The sequence below is a fragment of the Hibiscus syriacus genome, unplaced genomic scaffold, assembly GCF_006381635.1.
Source record: "Hibiscus syriacus cultivar Baekdansim isolate YM2019G1 unplaced genomic scaffold, ASM638163v2 tig00116997_pilon, whole genome shotgun sequence".
Taxonomy (NCBI): Eukaryota; Viridiplantae; Streptophyta; class Magnoliopsida; order Malvales; family Malvaceae; genus Hibiscus; species Hibiscus syriacus.
Window position 1 is genome coordinate 1,453,881 of NW_024063513.1, and position 16,481 is coordinate 1,470,361.

A 16,481-nucleotide genomic window follows, 5' to 3' on the forward strand; every position below is an offset into this window, starting at 1 on the left:
TAGTGATCAAGTCTGTTAAAAACACCATGTTATCCTAAAGCTAAGAGATCATAACACTGGAACTGGTGCAGTGTTACATGTTAGGATAAAGTCATTAAAGCTGAGACATCAACGAGAAGGAATAGTTAATTACAGCACAAATTAGATGCATATTTATTAGGATTTAGAGTTCTGCATTAATGTGTAAAACACCAGTGACCTGTTAAAAACAGTGATTTAACAGACATTTCAGTTTTCCACCCCTAACAATATCTTAGCCTCCTCGAAAGTTGCCCATACACTCTGTAAATCTGCTTCCAGCTTCTCAGACAACAAACCCGAATGAGATGACAACAAGTGCTTCACCTTCTTCCCAGATGCAGCTCTCAATGTCTGCAACTGTTCTAGTCTCCTTTTCTCCGGCTTCAGTTCTTCATCAACGGCCTTCATCTCCGCCTCGACAAGACCTTCATCAAAAATATTCTGCTGATACTCTAAGATCAGACTATCGATTTCAGATTTCCCATTCTCGGAAGTTTCGAGGAGGGTCTCTTTTTCTTGGATTGCACGTTCCATGGCAAGCTTTAACTCGTCCATCGACTTTGATCCTTTTTGTATTTCCATTGAGACAGCTTCTATGTCGTGTTCTACCTTTATCAGCTTATTGTTCAAATCCTGGTGTCTCATTTTGATGGCTGCCAAGCTTTTGCGGGATGACTTGATCTCGTTTTGCAGCTTGCTTTTCTCTTCTTCAATCTTCAGTAAATCGGTAGCTTTGCCACCCAAACATAAGTTTCTCTGCGCGGGATCGACTTTATCCAAGTTATCAATGGCGAATAAAACCTTGTCATTCTCTTGTCTTTTGTGTTCTTCCTCAAGCTTTGATTTCAAAAGGGCAATGTTGTTCCTTGTTGCTGATTCAGATTCCTGTGTCTCATTCAAGGACGCCTCGATTTCAACCTTGGCGTTCTTAAGATTGACCAGTTCTTGTTTCTTGTTGTCCAAGTAGGACAATGAGGCATTTAATTTCGACCTTGCTTGAGCTTCTCGCTGTTCGAAGAAAGCAACTGAAGAAGAAAAGCTTGAAATAGAGTATTTGAGTGATGATAACTTACTTTCAGTTAAAGCTTTTCTTTCTTTTGTTTTGGAAGAAATGATTGCAACAGATTCAAGGTGTCGTTGTTTCTCCTTTATTCCACTTTCCATCAGTTCGATTTCTCTGGAAAGGTTACCGATCTCACGGAACGATTTCTCAAGGGAGCTGAATTCAGTAACTGTCTTGGCAGAATCCAAAAGTCTTTTGTTTGCCTGTTTCAGTATTGCTCTTGCAGAATATAAATCTTCGGAAAACTTTGCAGCAGCGGTATCTGGTTGGTCTATTTCCATGTGATTCCCTGCTTCTGACTGATTATCCGAATGTGCATCGTCGACATTCAGAATCACTTCAGACAACTTTCTTTCTCTTGCATACTGCTCATGTGAAAAGAGGGTACCAGTTTCCCCCTCCAAATCTTTTGAGTCAAACTGCACATGAGGTTCACCCAAGCTGACTTCAACTAGCTTCTCAAGGCATTCCATGTGATTCCCTGCTTCTGACTGAAGATCCAAATGTGTATTGTCAACATTTAGAATCACCTCAGACAACGTTGGACTTTCACCTGCATTCTGCTCATGTGAACAAAAGGGGGCAGTTCCCCCCTCTAAATCCTTTGACTCAAACTGCACTTGAGGTTTATTCAAGCTGCCTTCGCCTTCATCGAATTCAATTAGCTTCTCAAGGCATTCTCTAGGCTCCTTTCTGTTCGGAGTTCCCAAAGAGGAAAACATTCGTTTGAACTCGTCTCTCTCCTGCATTGCTCTTTCATACAAACCCATCAATTTGTCATTTTCTTCATGCATTTCAGTAAGCTGTTGCTCAAGGTTATCGACATCTTTCTTCAGCTTGACCAGCTCTTCTTCACCATTTTCATGTAAACCAACATCATTAATGTCTCCTTCATTCAAACCTTTACAATTTCTTTCAGAAGCTTTCTGTTCAAATAATTCAAGGAGTTGCTTATTATCCTCAACATAGCCCTTAAGCTTGGATCGTAATTCATCGTTCTCTTGGGATAACTTAAACGCCTTCTCATGAGCTTCTGCTTCTCTCTGACTTGCAGCTGCTATGGCATCAACCATTGTTTTAAGCTCCACTTGGTCATTAGGAGTGATGATAGTTGGCACATCCGCTGACAATGAACGAAGTTCTGTTTGTTGTATAGCTTCCTTCGCAGATCTTGAAGACCGTTCTTCTTCAAGTTTGTTAAGTAAATCACTCACATACCTGCAAAAATTTATAATTAATTTTTCGAAAATGCTTATTCATATATGATGCTGCATGGATGTTTCTTTCTATTTGTACATAATCTCTTAAACTATTGAACATACCTCTCCAACTCTTCCTTCTCTTCCAGACAAAATTCAAGTTTTTTCTGGAGTGCATCCATTTCCGACTTGTTGTGAATGGCCTTTTTAAACGAAAATGTTTATGAATTAATCACACGAACTCCATCTTTAACCAGAAAAAGAGGTACAAAGAAATAGTTCATCTGAGTATAGTTACCTGCATTCTAAGAAATTCATTTTCCTCCTTGTGGCTAGAGGACCAAGCTGAATCCTGTTTGCAATATATCAAATTTCTTTTTTTAGGCAAGAAATATCTAACAATAGATATTTTTTTCTTCAAATTCAGACACCCAATTTGATGTCATAATAGTATGCCTCTTATTTGCAGTCAAAGAAGTTATTGGCTATCTTATGTCTCACAAACCTCTTAATACTAGGCCAAGAGATTATTGGCAATTTGAAAGAAGATCAACACAAGAATAGCATAGTATTGTTATATAGGATTAATTTCAACAACAGAAAACATTTAGTTACATTGCCAAAGAAACATGCTTGAAATTGAAAGTTTTAAAAAGTACACTCGAAAGAGAGCTTTCTATTCATTATGATATTACAATTATAGAAATATCTAACAATAGATATTTTATGGCAAGATACACATTGCAAAAGACAACAGAATTTTTTTCTTCAAATTCAGACATCCAATTTGATGTCATAATAGTATGCCTCTTATTTGCAGTCAAAGAAGTTATTGGCTATCTTATGTCTCACAAACCCCTTAATACTAGGCCAAGAGATTATTGGCAATTTGAAAGAAGATCAACACAAGAATAGCATAGTATTGTTATATAGGATTAATTTCAACAACAGAAAACATTTAGTTACATTGCCAAAGAAACATGCTTGAAATTGAAAGTTTTAAAAAGTACACTCGAAAGAGAGCTTTCTATTCATTATGATATTACAATTATAGAAGACTGTGTTGGAAAAGTAATCTAGCTCAGTTGTGTTAATTCAGATTATAGTAAATTACAAATAGTTTCCAAAGATATAGAGATGCATAAGAAAATAACCACACTGAGAACCTGGAAGAAAGTAGATAATATTAACTAATTTGAAAGAAGATCAACACAAGAATAGCATAGTATTTTTATATAGGATTAATTTCAACAACAGAAAACATTTAGTTACATCGCCAAAGAAACATGCTTGAAATTGAAAGTTAATAGAGTTTTAAAAAGTACACTCGAAAGAGAGATTTCTATTCATTATGATATTACAATTATAGAATACTGTGTTGGAAAAGTAATCTAGCTCAGTTGTGTTAATTCAGATTATAGTAAATTGCAAATAGTTTCCAAAGTTATAGAGATGCATAAGAAAATAACCACACTGGGAACCTGGAAGACAGTAGATAATATTAACCAACCTGTCTCAGTGCACTGAGATCATCAGAAACTCCAGACACCACTTTAGAATTTGTTTTCTGTATTGCATGAACATACCAAAACCAAGATTTAGAAAATTTTGGTCGCAAAAATTAAAATCATCAAAATTCAAGTCATGACAAAGGTTAGCAAGAACCTCAATGGTTAAGGACTCTGGTTCATGCATAAGTTTCCAATCTAGTGCCTCTAGCAACTGCATAATAGTTAATGGAGTTAGCAACATCTTCCCTAAATATCAATATTGACCATGAAATTAAAAACTAGTAAAGTATATTTGAATAACTTTTTTTTGCGCCTTATTGTGTAATGCCTTAATCTGTTCATTCTTCATCTCCAGCTGGCCTTCATCACAAAGGGACTTTAATCTGTGAGTAGTAAAAAACATCAGATACATAATATTAGTGTTCATTTATGACAAAAAAAGAAATCAGTGCAACACAGATATCAATAATAGAGAACAAGTAATAGAGCAAGTAAACCACTCAAAGCGCTGGTTGGTTTGCTCATAATAACAACTATATTTGGTATTTATAACTCAGTACAGATCTCAATAATAGAGCAAGTAAAATAACTGGATAGTGTTCAAAGAGTGAAATGGAGAATCCTGAGGATCAGGTGAACTTGCCTTCTAATCTCCTCCTTCAGTCGCAAATTCTCCAGGGCAAATCTAGTGACTTCTTGGTTGCGATCAACTTGAGCTCTTAAAACCTCAATTTCCTTCAAGTATTCTTCCTTCTTGTAATAAGGGTCCCTGCAGACATCATGCTTTTCAAGCTTTGGATCTCGTCTTCTCTCTGTTTTGCCTAACATCAGTCCGAAACAAAGTGACAATTTTCTTCTAATAACTTATCAAACTACATTATACTCTAAAGTTACCTAAGTAAAGAACAAAAGCTCACAGAAATCCTTTATAAACTTCCCAGCCAGGAAAACTGAGACCTATCGAATAAAGAAAAGTTACTTCATAGGACATACCAACTGCAAAGCTGCCTGATTTTCTGCTGTCAGGGCCTGTAAAGCAGCTTCATTCTCTCTTTCCCTCTTGAAGGCCCCAACAAGTGCAACTTCGTAATCTTTTTTCTGGAATACAAAGTCATAATCAGAAGAAAAATAAAATTAGTTTAACAACTATAAAATAGGAGTTTCCTCAATTAAGTAAGATTTCTGCATACCTGAGACATCCTTTTATCAGATGTAAGTGGACTGAATGATCCATGAAGACCTTCCCACTTTAAGGGCCCTGGAGATGCTGGAACACTTGATGTCAAACTATCACTATCTAGATTTTCAATTCTGCCATTAACAAAACCTCGTAGACGAGATACTTCTTTCTGAAAGAAACAGAATTTTGAATATTAAGGATTACTAGAAACCTGAAAGATTATGGGAACCATGCAAAATAAATTAATAAAATGAATCATTTAAGCTTTGACACAAGTTGGATTCATTAAACAGAAGTGTGCTTGCTGCTTGAAATGTCCTACTAAATTAACATTTATCAACTTAGCAAAACATAAGACTCACAGTATAACATTACTATAGCAGGAGTAGCACTTTAGGGTAATTTAAAAAACACTATCAAAAGTTTAACAATATTACCTTCAGCTGTTGAATTTGCAGCCTCATAGCAACAACATCTCCAGATGCATCTTCATTCACCACTGCCTGCACGACATTAATTCAACAACTTCCCATAAATATGGTATCCAAAAGTAAAGTAATAAATATTAACTAGAGTTTGACAAAGCAAATAACAGCGATAATACATACATACATACATATATTATAATTGTCTTATATAGTATTTAAAGATATTTTCACTATTTGAAATGAAAAATATATAATTTATATTATAAAAAATGATAACAAATTAAATAAAAATCGAATTTGGTTCGGATAATCAATGTTTTTAAAATTGTGAACCATTAACCGTCCAAACACTATGGTTTGGTTCGATTTTCGGTTTATTCAGTTTCTTTGCTCACCCCTATTCAAGGGTTGGCATCAATTTCCATTGAGACCTTAAAACCACCAAACATGCGTTGTATATAAAGTAGCTAAGCAAAGATCTCATACATTGTTCTTAATAAATTTAGCCCGCTGTGCAAACTTCAACGTACTTAGTGTCTCCAGTGAACAACTGCAGAGGATGGCAAAAGAAGAAAAAGAAAAATTGTCATTTACAAGTATGTACACAACAGATAAGTCGAGCTCATAGAAAGACAATAAAAGTACATTTAAAATCCAGGTCATTGTGAAAAATATAGTTAAAAAATATAAATTAAAAAAATAACATATTCCCTCATATTTAAAATTGAAGTTTAAAACAACCAACTAGCGCAGAAACAAAAACAAAATATATTCCACTAACCAATTAGAGGGACTAATATTCGCAATTATTGTTGTTTTTGCGTTTCCTCCTAGAGAATCCTGGAAGGAAAATAACAAGACAGAATTAACTTTCAGTTGCATAGCATAACCTGGAAATATTTGTGTGTGTGTATAACCAAAACATGTTAGGATAACTGCACAGTAGCTACCCAAGTCCTGCAAAACAAGGACTCATATAGTAACAGATTTTACATCAAAAAGTCCATGACATATAGCACTTTACCTGAAGAAAAAAAGTGAGTTTTGAATCTCGATAAGGTACATGGAGAGACTTCCCATTGGAAATATTTACAAGGTTCATTATCACAAATCTGCCAATATAAATTGTTACTTATGAGTGGTACAATGAGAAGTCAGAAGCAGGAGCATATAATTTGTTATTAAAAGTTAAATACTCACCCCAATGTTGAAAGAGACTTGTTAATATTAGTAGCCTCCTTGAGGCGTTCACCTTCAGCCCCGGAACTCTTTTGTCTGTCATGGGCAAATTATAAATGATATATTATGAAGAAACATAAAAAAAAAGCGGATGCTTTTAATACTTTGAAATTTTGTACCTTTCTGAGCCTGCTAAATCAACAAGATTAAGCCGAGCAAAGCGGTGGTGTCTTACAGATTGAGACTCCCACTGACATCAAACACTTTGTTAGAATTTCTTGTCTCAAGATAAAGACAATTTGAACAACGACAATTTCCTAGGAACTCTTCAATTAAAAGGTCACACTTACCTTGCTTTCAATTATGCATGTAAATACGCTGTGAGAACGACTACTAGAACAATTCATGTTAGTCGCAGCCACCTTTCTGTTTGCTGCACCCTGAAATATTATACAAAGCTTTTAGGTTAATGATGAGTTGGGTAGAGAACAAGGACAATTTTTTTTAAAAGTATATACAATCAAAATAAACTCAAGAAAACATTCTTAACTGCCTTTGTAACTTTTAACTAAAATTTTTAAGTTTGATCATCTACAATCTAGATGTGTTTTATGATAGGAGTAACTTTTTGGAGTCAATACTTGAATGAGCAGTTGAATCACATCCCGTGCACTTGTAACTTCCATCTCCTTAAGATTCTCAACGTAAACCCCTTTCTTTATGTCTTCTCTTATCTGCAATATAACCACCAAAGAGTAGTAAATTTCTTTAGTTGAGGAAAAGAAAACTTTTATTTCATGCTACACATAAACAAATGAGGGGAAAAAAAGGACAAAGAATTGTTCAACATACGCAGGTGACTTTACCTGTAAATTGGTTGATGATGGATCTAAGAGATCAAGAATTTGTTCATTATAGATTTCCAGAAAAGAGCATTTGCATGTAAATCTTAATTTCTCATCTTTACGATTGTCTTTTTCCTGACATCACAGAAGAATATTATGAGATAAAAAAGGCAAGAGATTTATAAAATAATGAAATTTTGTATGTAAACTCCTAGCATAAAGAAGCAACTATGTATTAAGTTTGGTAGAAACTTTGGTATTTATTTTACTTACACAAGTTCAATGCCCATTTCCGTTATTGTATTAAACAATTAATGAAGAAGTGCACAAGATTTAAGCTGCAATGCTTTTCAACACACAAAAAATTCAAAACTAACCCTTAGATGAATCTACCAATTATGATTTTGCAAATAGTATAATTGTCTATATGATCATAAGAGAGAATTATTTTGCATCTGAAGGAAGTAAATTGCACCCAAGAAAGTTGTGAAGCTATTTCAGTCACAATATGATTAAGTTATAAGGCACATACACCACACCTTTTGTATTCTTGAAAATAGGTGCTCAAACACCCTAGGTGTCATCCCACAGTTGACGCTGTGCCTCCGAGTCCCTCCTTCAATGTCTCCGAGCATTGTGTGAGTCTTCCCACTCCCAGTCTGTAATAATAAATTTTAAGTTGAAGCCAATACCAAAACAAGAACAAAAAGAAAACCAAATCAAATTAAATTAAATAATTTTAGAGACCAGTAAAGTGAGAAATTAACCTACAATTCATAGAAATACTAGAATGAATTTTACTCAAGAGATATTTGGAAGCTCACTTGGCCATATGCAAACATGCAGCTGTTGTAGCCTCCCATGCAATTTTCCACCATAGGCAATCCAGCTACTTTGAAGAGATTCTCCTGTAAAATCAATTAAATGTCATATTTCAAAATAACAGAACTAAACATAAAAATTAAACCAAAAAGACTTAAGATAAAAAAGAGGCATACCTGGCTAACATGTTCATCAGCAATAAGATCAAATGTAAAACGAGATTCTGGGTGCCCCTTCCAAGTAATTGTCTGGCAACTTTCTTGCCTAATACACTTGCTATTGCCTTGTAGTGAAATCTCAGAACTACTAAGGGGACGAATTCTTATGATAACCTAACAATTTCCCAAAAAATAAACTAAAATTAAATCCAGTTAGCTTAACTTTGATATACTCTCAATGATATATGTCTTTGCTTGGTTTTCTATTGAACTACTGGCTTTTTTATTTGCACAATAAAATACAAAACAGCATTGTGACAAAATATGATTTCCTAGTGAAATACGTACTCAGAAAACTACGTTTTGGCAATCCAGAACATTTCTTTCTTTCTTCCTTTCCCTTTTCACCTCTTTTTAAACTTTTGTTAAGAAAATTAAAGATAATACTCAAATATTTCAACCAACCTGCACATTGTGGTCTTTCCAAAATGCTGGATCTTCATGGAACTCAAAGCTCTGGGACGACTGCGGCGCTCCTCCTGTACTTTCAGTCAAATCTTCGTCCCACTCACTGATGCTCGGAATTGCGGATGCGACAGCAGTGAAATGGCCGGGATTCTCCTTCACTGCCGATTTCCCCAGAAGATCCGGCGAATTACGAACCGACGACAAGGAGACCGACTCAGATGAAGATGACTGGTTATGGTAGCCAAAACGGCTCTTGATAGCGCTCGCTGTATCCGAAATGAACGGCATTTTGGAAGGGAATGGCTTCGTTTTGAGTGAAAGTGAAGCGTTTTGGGTTTGAGAGAGATTTGAAAGTGACCAGGAAGAACGTTGGGAAATAAAGAAGGGCCAGATTTTGAAAGGTTTTGCCAAGGAAAAGCGAAGAGGAAAAAATCTCAGATCGGGTGGCATATACTGTATAGATGTTGGAATGGACGGTAAAGATTAAGTGTGTTTTTGAATTATCGACCGTTGAGAATGGTTGAAATTTTTGAACTGCGATTATGGAGCCCTTTTTAGTCCATCTGAGCGTGAATATTTTATTTTTCTTTAAGGAAGCATTAAATTACTGAAATACCCACAGTTCGCGTGGCTTCAAAGTATGCTCAAACAGCTGGAGTTTCCTTGGAACGGAGAGATTATTTAATTTCGCGTTAACTACCTTCTTAGTCATCAAACTATTGAGAATGTATTTTCTTAGTCACCTAACAAAAGTCTTGTAAATTTAATCACTATCATTACACTTTAATTTCAATTTAGTCACTGATCGTTTGACTGCTAACGGGAGTTAGTTTTGTCATTAGCATAATTACGAACTTAGTCCTTAACACTTACAAATTGTATTAATTTGGTCATAACTCTAAATAATTCAAAAAATTTAGTCCTTATATTTACAATATTTATAAATTTAGCCCTCCTTATTAATGCATTAATCCTCCAGACTTATAAATTCTATCAATTTAATCATAATTCTAAATCATTCAACAAGTTTAGCCCTCATATTTCCTCCCAATTTGGTTCTAATTCTAAATAATTCAATAAACTTAAACGTCATATTTGTAAAATTCTATCAATTTGATTATACTTCTAAATGATTCAAAAAAATTATCTTTCAAATTTATAAATTCTATCAATTTGGCCCTTCACATTTATGCTTTTAGCCCTCAACGCTTACAAATTCTATTAATGTCATCATAGTTCTAATAATTCAACAAATTGTTTTCGTATTTATAAATTCTATCCATTTGGCCTTCCACATTTATGCATTTGGTCCACATCGCCTACAACTTCTATGAATTTCGACACAATCCCTTTTTTTAAAAAAAATAAATTATAAAAAAAAAAAAAATTATAAAATAATCAAATATAATAGTAATAGATTTGATGCAAAAAAGATACTAAGCATCTTAAAGATATAGAATATCTCTCCCTCTCCAAATTGATAAAATCATGGCAAAGTTAATTCGTGCATGTAGCTTGTTTGCTGATAACTTTTCTATCGATAAGTAATTTAACAATTTAGTACATATTTGTTCGGTTAAAAGCTTGGAGGCACTGAAAGGCTTTTGGCGCTAATATGTTCTATTTTTAACTTTTGGCATGAATATTTGTCGAGCTTTATAATATGTTCTATCTTGAAGAAAATAATGTCTGTCGGGATCTTAAGAATGCGTAGCAGTATTAGTTGATAACTGACAAATCAATTTTCTTTTACTTTCCATCTGAATGCAATTCATGCGACGACACAAAGTTAGTCTCCACTCTTTGATGCGCAACCAAAACTATAAAATATGCAAGCATATAACTGATCCGGGAGACTTCCATGTACGCATCCTTGTCTCATGAAATATCTCACACCAGTCGGATATCTTCCTGCTAAATGTGGTTTAGTGCAGTCAAGACTCGAGAATCTTAATACGGAATAGAAGTACAAAACATTGTAGAACTCGAGATCAGTTCGCAAGTAATAAGAAAGCACCCCAGTACAATCCATGACACTAGTTATATAAATATGTAGCTGATCAGCTGTCAGAGATCGAAGATCCAGAAGCACCAAACCCGATTTTGAAATTGAAGGAAATGCAAGTTAACACTTGAATTCCCTCACCTGATATTGTCATCTTAAGTGTGTAGGAACCCTGCAAAAAGTAAATAAATAATCAGATAATCACATATATGTTAACTGTAATGTAATTGGTTAGTGAATGAAGCCTAAAAGAATCTAATTAGTTCTGCAGTTTGAAACCGGCGCATCCTGTTTCACTTTTGACCGTGCTTCCTATTGAAGTTCTTTCAAGATCAAACCACACAAGCTAGATGGAGTTCGTAAAGTGCCAAGAAGAAAGGATACGCCTCTGGATTCTGGTCTCCAATGACAGTTTAAGTAACATTCAGAACATATGACAAACTACGGTCAAGGAATTAATTATCGAAATAATAAGATTCCCAAATCAAACAACAATCTTATGTCAACCCAAATTGTAAAGAAGAAGAAATTAAGAAAGATTCATCAATTGAATAAAAGAAACAAATTAGCCGCAGACAAGAAAAAAGAACCACTCATGACTGCAGTGAGCTCAAGTTACCCATGCTTAGTTTGCTTGAACGACAAAGGAAATCCAGCCGAAGGAAGTAATTGCAACACTATATATATATACATGAATGCAACTATCCATTTTATGACAACATTTATAGAGTTTGGTACTAGCAAAGGATGTCACAGATAGGCTAATGAAAGGTTTTATGGGTTTCCTTATTGTGCCTGCACGAAAGTTGAGGAAAACAAGTCTTCTACTAATATATATATATATATATCAAAACTAGACACCAAACATACATAAAAGAAAGAAATGGGCGATACTAAGATCAATAATGAAACATTGCGAAAAACCATTGATTTCTCCAACCGATTATGAAAGATTAGGTCAGTTGAATGTCTAAAAAAGTCAAGTTATGAGGGAACCTTGCAAGTGGTACGGTTCTGAAAATAGTTTGAAAATGAAGAGTTTATCCCAGTTAAGAGAAGCTTACTGGTGGAGTAAATCCAGGTAAAACTTGATTGTGAGAGAGCACAAAGTTGCCAACAGCAACAGGGCAGGATGTTTCCTCACAAAGGTCGTGAGTTTCTTGATGGATATGAATACCAAAGTAGGAAACATCGATCACCGCTTTGCCACCGGTGATAGCTTTACCTGCAAAACATATGCATTCATGAAATGTCAAAGAAGACAATCTCTGTGAACCATGGATGTGGAGGAAAAAAAAGGCATACACTCACATAAACGGCGAACCAAAGACGTTTCTGGATGCCAAGAATTTTCTTTAAGAACTAAAGTTTTTGAAGAAAATGGTTTCGCCATTAAAATACAACACTACCCCACTCACTAAGATTAGAAGTGTTATTTACTTGAGAAATTGGATAATGATGTACGGTTTTGTAGATCATGAGGAACAGTGGGAAGAATTAACATTAATGATGAGGGTTTCAAAAGAACTAATGAATTAATGATATTGATTTAGGGGTTGTGCCGGTACTTGAACAGTATTGAGGCCATTATTAGGGGTTTCAGAATTGAGTTTGACTGTGAAATCAATATCAGCAGATATTGAGGACTATAGCTCTGATTCTAAATTAAAAGAAAACCTTAAATAAGGAAGATGAAGTGAAGGCTGTAAACCTGGATTTCTTTAGCCTATGTCTTTAGAACTTCGCGTTTTCGGATGCGAAATAAGATATAATCTTCCAAAGACCTAGATACAAGGAAAAACTAAAAAAACAACTTAAACAAACAGGTATCATAGATAAAGATCATCCTTGCATACTTCTAGTTCTAATCTTACCACACAACAAGCGTAGGAAAAGATTCCCTTATCCTTAACTTATGATCCAGAGTCCAGAGAACACATACATACATAAACCATTAAGAGAAATTGCAAGAACTGGAAGTTACCAGTAGAAGCTGAGATGGCGAAGGTGGCCGGTTTGCCTCTAATCACTGGATTAGGTGATATATCTACTCCTTTGACTTTTACAACATAATTACCTTTCTTATCTGCATTGATTTCAATCCAGGAACGCAGGCGTGTATTAAAAGAAAATCAAAGCGATTGAACGCCACAAAAAAGAGAGAGGGTAAAATAAGTAAAACAACAGCAAAAGCAATTAAGAATCCACGGATTAACATACATCAGTTCATCTTAGAGTGAAAAGGGGGGAAAAAGATCTAGCAGAAAGAAAGAAGAAAACTGACCGCAGTAGTTGAAATCAGTGGCCTGAAGAAAAGGTAAAAGAAACAAAGAGATGGATAGAAGGGGCAAAATGATGAGCTTGAATCGAGCTGCTAATGTGTCCATGGTGGATAGCTTGCTTACAGAGGTTGTTTGACAAAGTGAAAATTATATAAAGTCTGTGTTTGGTCATTATGTGATTATGATTTATGGGACCCAAACCAAAACCAATGATCTTATCAAGCAATAAATAATTGTCATCGTCAGCTTCGTTGTCACTAGGTCCCGCAGTCGAGATTAATCTTTGGGTTCTTGCATTGACTACAAAATTGGATATGGATTGAGGCCTGGGAATTCGGACTACGGCTAGGCCTTAACCTATGGATCTCTCCATTAAAGCCCAGCCTCTTGGTGTACAAACTACAAGTATCTCACGTTTAAAAAGTAGGGTAATAAATTAGACGAAAGAGATCATAGATTATTTTAAATCGATTTGATCAAAGTTTGATAATATTTAATTTGAAATATTTGACTTGAATTCTTAGTGATTTGAAATAAATTATTTGATACTTGATTCGAAAAGCTCGCAAGTTACTTGAAATAATAATATATTTATTAAAAAATAAATTATTAATAATATCAAAATTTATGTGTTTATTTGTTTTAAAAATATAGTATAAAATTTTTATTTACTCAAAGTTTAGGTTCGAGATTGAGCTTCAATTTCTATTTACTCAAAGTTTAGGTTCGAAATTCAATTTATGATTTGGAGTTTCAATCGAGCTTAAAAATCTTAGACTCATAAATTTTTTTACTCGAGTCAAATTCAACAATACTCAAACTCTAATCAGTTCGGTTGCAGTCTTACTAAAGGAGTTTCTTAGTGTCAATGTCATGCTAATGGGGCAGGTGTGATTACGTACATCAAGGCAGCGGTTAATGGGGTTCTTTTTCGGAATTTCAAAGGAAGATTATTGTTAGTCGTGCTTAGGGATATAAATGAGCCAAGTTGAGTCAGAATATTACTTAGTACGGTTTAATTTAAAAACTCTAAAATAGATTTTGACTTAATTCAAAAACTCGCAAGTTAAAAATTTTTAAGCTCAACTCAAATTCGAAATTATGAATTAAAACTCTTAAAAGCTTGAAATGGAAAAAATCTTAAATTTAACTCGCTTGATGCCTCAAACTCAAATATGAACCTTAAACACATGAAAATCTTATATTGTGTTTTTTTAAAAAAAAAATCAACATATAAATGTTAATATTATTAATAACTTATTTTTTAAATAAAATGATAATATATTATATTTTTTAACTACTAATAATTAATTTTTTAAAATAAAATGTTAGCATATTATATTTTCGAGCTATTCACTAACTTTTCGGGTGAAGTATCAAGTAGCTCGTTTCGACTCTCGTTAATAACTCAAGCCGAGCTCGAGCTCGAGTTTGAGTCCATTTGAATCTAATATTTATCGAGTTTTAACTGAATCGATCCTAAATAACTCGCAACATATTTCATCTCATTTAGAGCCCTAGTCATACTATGTTAGCCATTGATCTATGTGATGCGAGCCTCGATGGGTATGAGTTATCACACAAGGAAATCGATGAACGGTCACATTATAATGATCTAATGTTATTATTGTTAATGTCGTTGGCCAGTTGATTCATCGAAGTTTTGACTTATTTATGGTAAGCTTCCATTTATATGAAACACGATGACTGCTGAAATCGGCACCCATCTTTATTGTCCACATCTTTATTCGTTGGGCTTCCATTAATTGTTTATCTTTATATTTCGTTTATGATAGTTGTGACTGAATATCTATTATTGTTCTCAATGAAATAATTTTCAACTAATATAAAATATTTAAAAAAAATCATCACTTATAATATCAGTTTTTTAATAGTTATTAGTTCGGTGACTTACGGTAAAGTTTATCTAACAACCACATTTTGGTTCAATATAAAATTGATATAAAAACTATATACCCTTTAACAATTAAGTTGTTATGTGTCCAAAAAGAAAAAAATAATAAGTCTACTCACGAATCAATTTATATTAGTGGTTAAAGGAAACATTATTGTTCCTAGATGTCACGTATTCGAGCACTAACGATTACAGCAGGGTGTTGAATATTCATTGTCAAATGATTGAGAATATTTAAAACATATATTACTTTATAATCATATTAGCTTAATAAACAAAAAAAACTAATGTATTAATGTTACCTAAAAACTTACCATTATTATTATTGACGAAAAAACATAGATAATATATACTAAATTATCACATCTTAGGTTAATACGAAATTAATATTTACAAGCTTGTTAATCTATCAAATGATTTGAATGATAAAAGAGAATACATTTCTTTTAAAGATTTTATGTTCGAATAGCTACGTATGTGTACATTTCTTTTAACGTGCAATGCATTTTTTCTAATAAACTTAAAATTTAATAAATATTTTATAATTTTTGAAACTTTAATATTAAAAAATGATTTGAAAATATTTTAGTAATTTTATCTTTATTCTCACATCTATTATTTGGTAAGGTCTGCACAGCTGAATAGAAAAGGAGTTACCTAGCTAGTGGAGGGAGTGGGGTGCTTTGACATCATTTTCCACGATTCCGACATTGAGATCTCTATGCCTTATTATGAGTTTAGAATTCGATAGTTGAAAGAATCTGCCAGCTATTTTTGGTATCCTTGCATTTTTATTAATATAATATAACATGTTTATCATCGTTCAAATTGGCAAACTATTCCTTAAATTAATAAGGCTTAATTAAAAAAATAAATATTCAAATTATATTGTTGTTATCAAATAGATGTTTGAACTTATTTTGAATCATCTATACACTTAATGTTATGAACGATATAATTTTAAGTGTCTGAACCGTAATGATTGTTAAATTCCCGTTAAATGAAACGTGTTATGTTCGGATAATTTTATAAAATTTATTTAAAATAAATTATATATATATATATTTAAAAAACCCAAAATTTCAAAAAACTTTCACAACTCTCAACTTTTTTTAAAAAAACTCTAATTTCAATCACTAAACCCATATCAATCGTCGCCATTGACGTTGATCACCTTCACCAAAACCTTCATCCTACGACAATCCACACACGACCATAAACACTACATCTTTACGAAGGAAACGACAAAATTACAACCAAAATCATATTTTCAATTAACTAAAACCCCAAAATTCACAACACTCAAACGATGCAACAACGCGCACAACACCAAGAGAGATGACGCTCGACTAGGAGATGACAAATTGGAGTACTTTTGTCATTTTAGAAAAATAGAGTTTTTTTT

At 33.6% G+C, this 16,481-nt stretch overlaps 2 protein-coding genes across 2 annotated transcripts; both read right to left on the reverse strand.

Annotated features, from left to right (window-relative positions):
• Window positions 1-187: 187 nt before the first annotated feature.
• LOC120194045 (kinesin-like protein KIN-12E) lies at window positions 188-9,241 on the reverse strand. Its single transcript, XM_039196447.1, is given in 23 exon segments — window positions 188-2,302; window positions 2,407-2,486; window positions 2,582-2,635; window positions 3,794-3,850; window positions 3,949-4,005; window positions 4,108-4,177; window positions 4,438-4,555; window positions 4,558-4,615; window positions 4,788-4,892; window positions 4,985-5,143; window positions 5,412-5,477; window positions 5,889-5,952; window positions 6,184-6,242; window positions 6,427-6,514; window positions 6,603-6,677; window positions 6,761-6,831; window positions 6,932-7,021; window positions 7,223-7,315; window positions 7,448-7,561; window positions 7,966-8,085; window positions 8,251-8,334; window positions 8,425-8,580; window positions 8,872-9,241. Coding segments are annotated over 23 exon segments (4,203 nt in total). The 5' UTR covers window positions 9,163-9,241; the 3' UTR covers window positions 188-228.
• Window positions 9,242-10,704: 1,463 nt separating this feature from the next.
• On the reverse strand, window positions 10,705-13,291 carry LOC120193842 (putative phosphatidylglycerol/phosphatidylinositol transfer protein DDB_G0282179). Its single transcript, XM_039196271.1, has 4 exons — window positions 13,164-13,291; window positions 12,864-12,965; window positions 11,944-12,104; window positions 10,705-11,051 (listed from the first exon to the last, which is right to left on the reverse strand). The coding sequence occupies exons 1-4, from the start codon at window positions 13,264-13,266 to the stop codon at window positions 10,935-10,937; spliced, it is 483 nt and encodes a 160-aa protein (XP_039052202.1). The 5' UTR covers window positions 13,267-13,291; the 3' UTR covers window positions 10,705-10,934.
• Window positions 13,292-16,481: the final 3,190 nt, after the last annotated feature.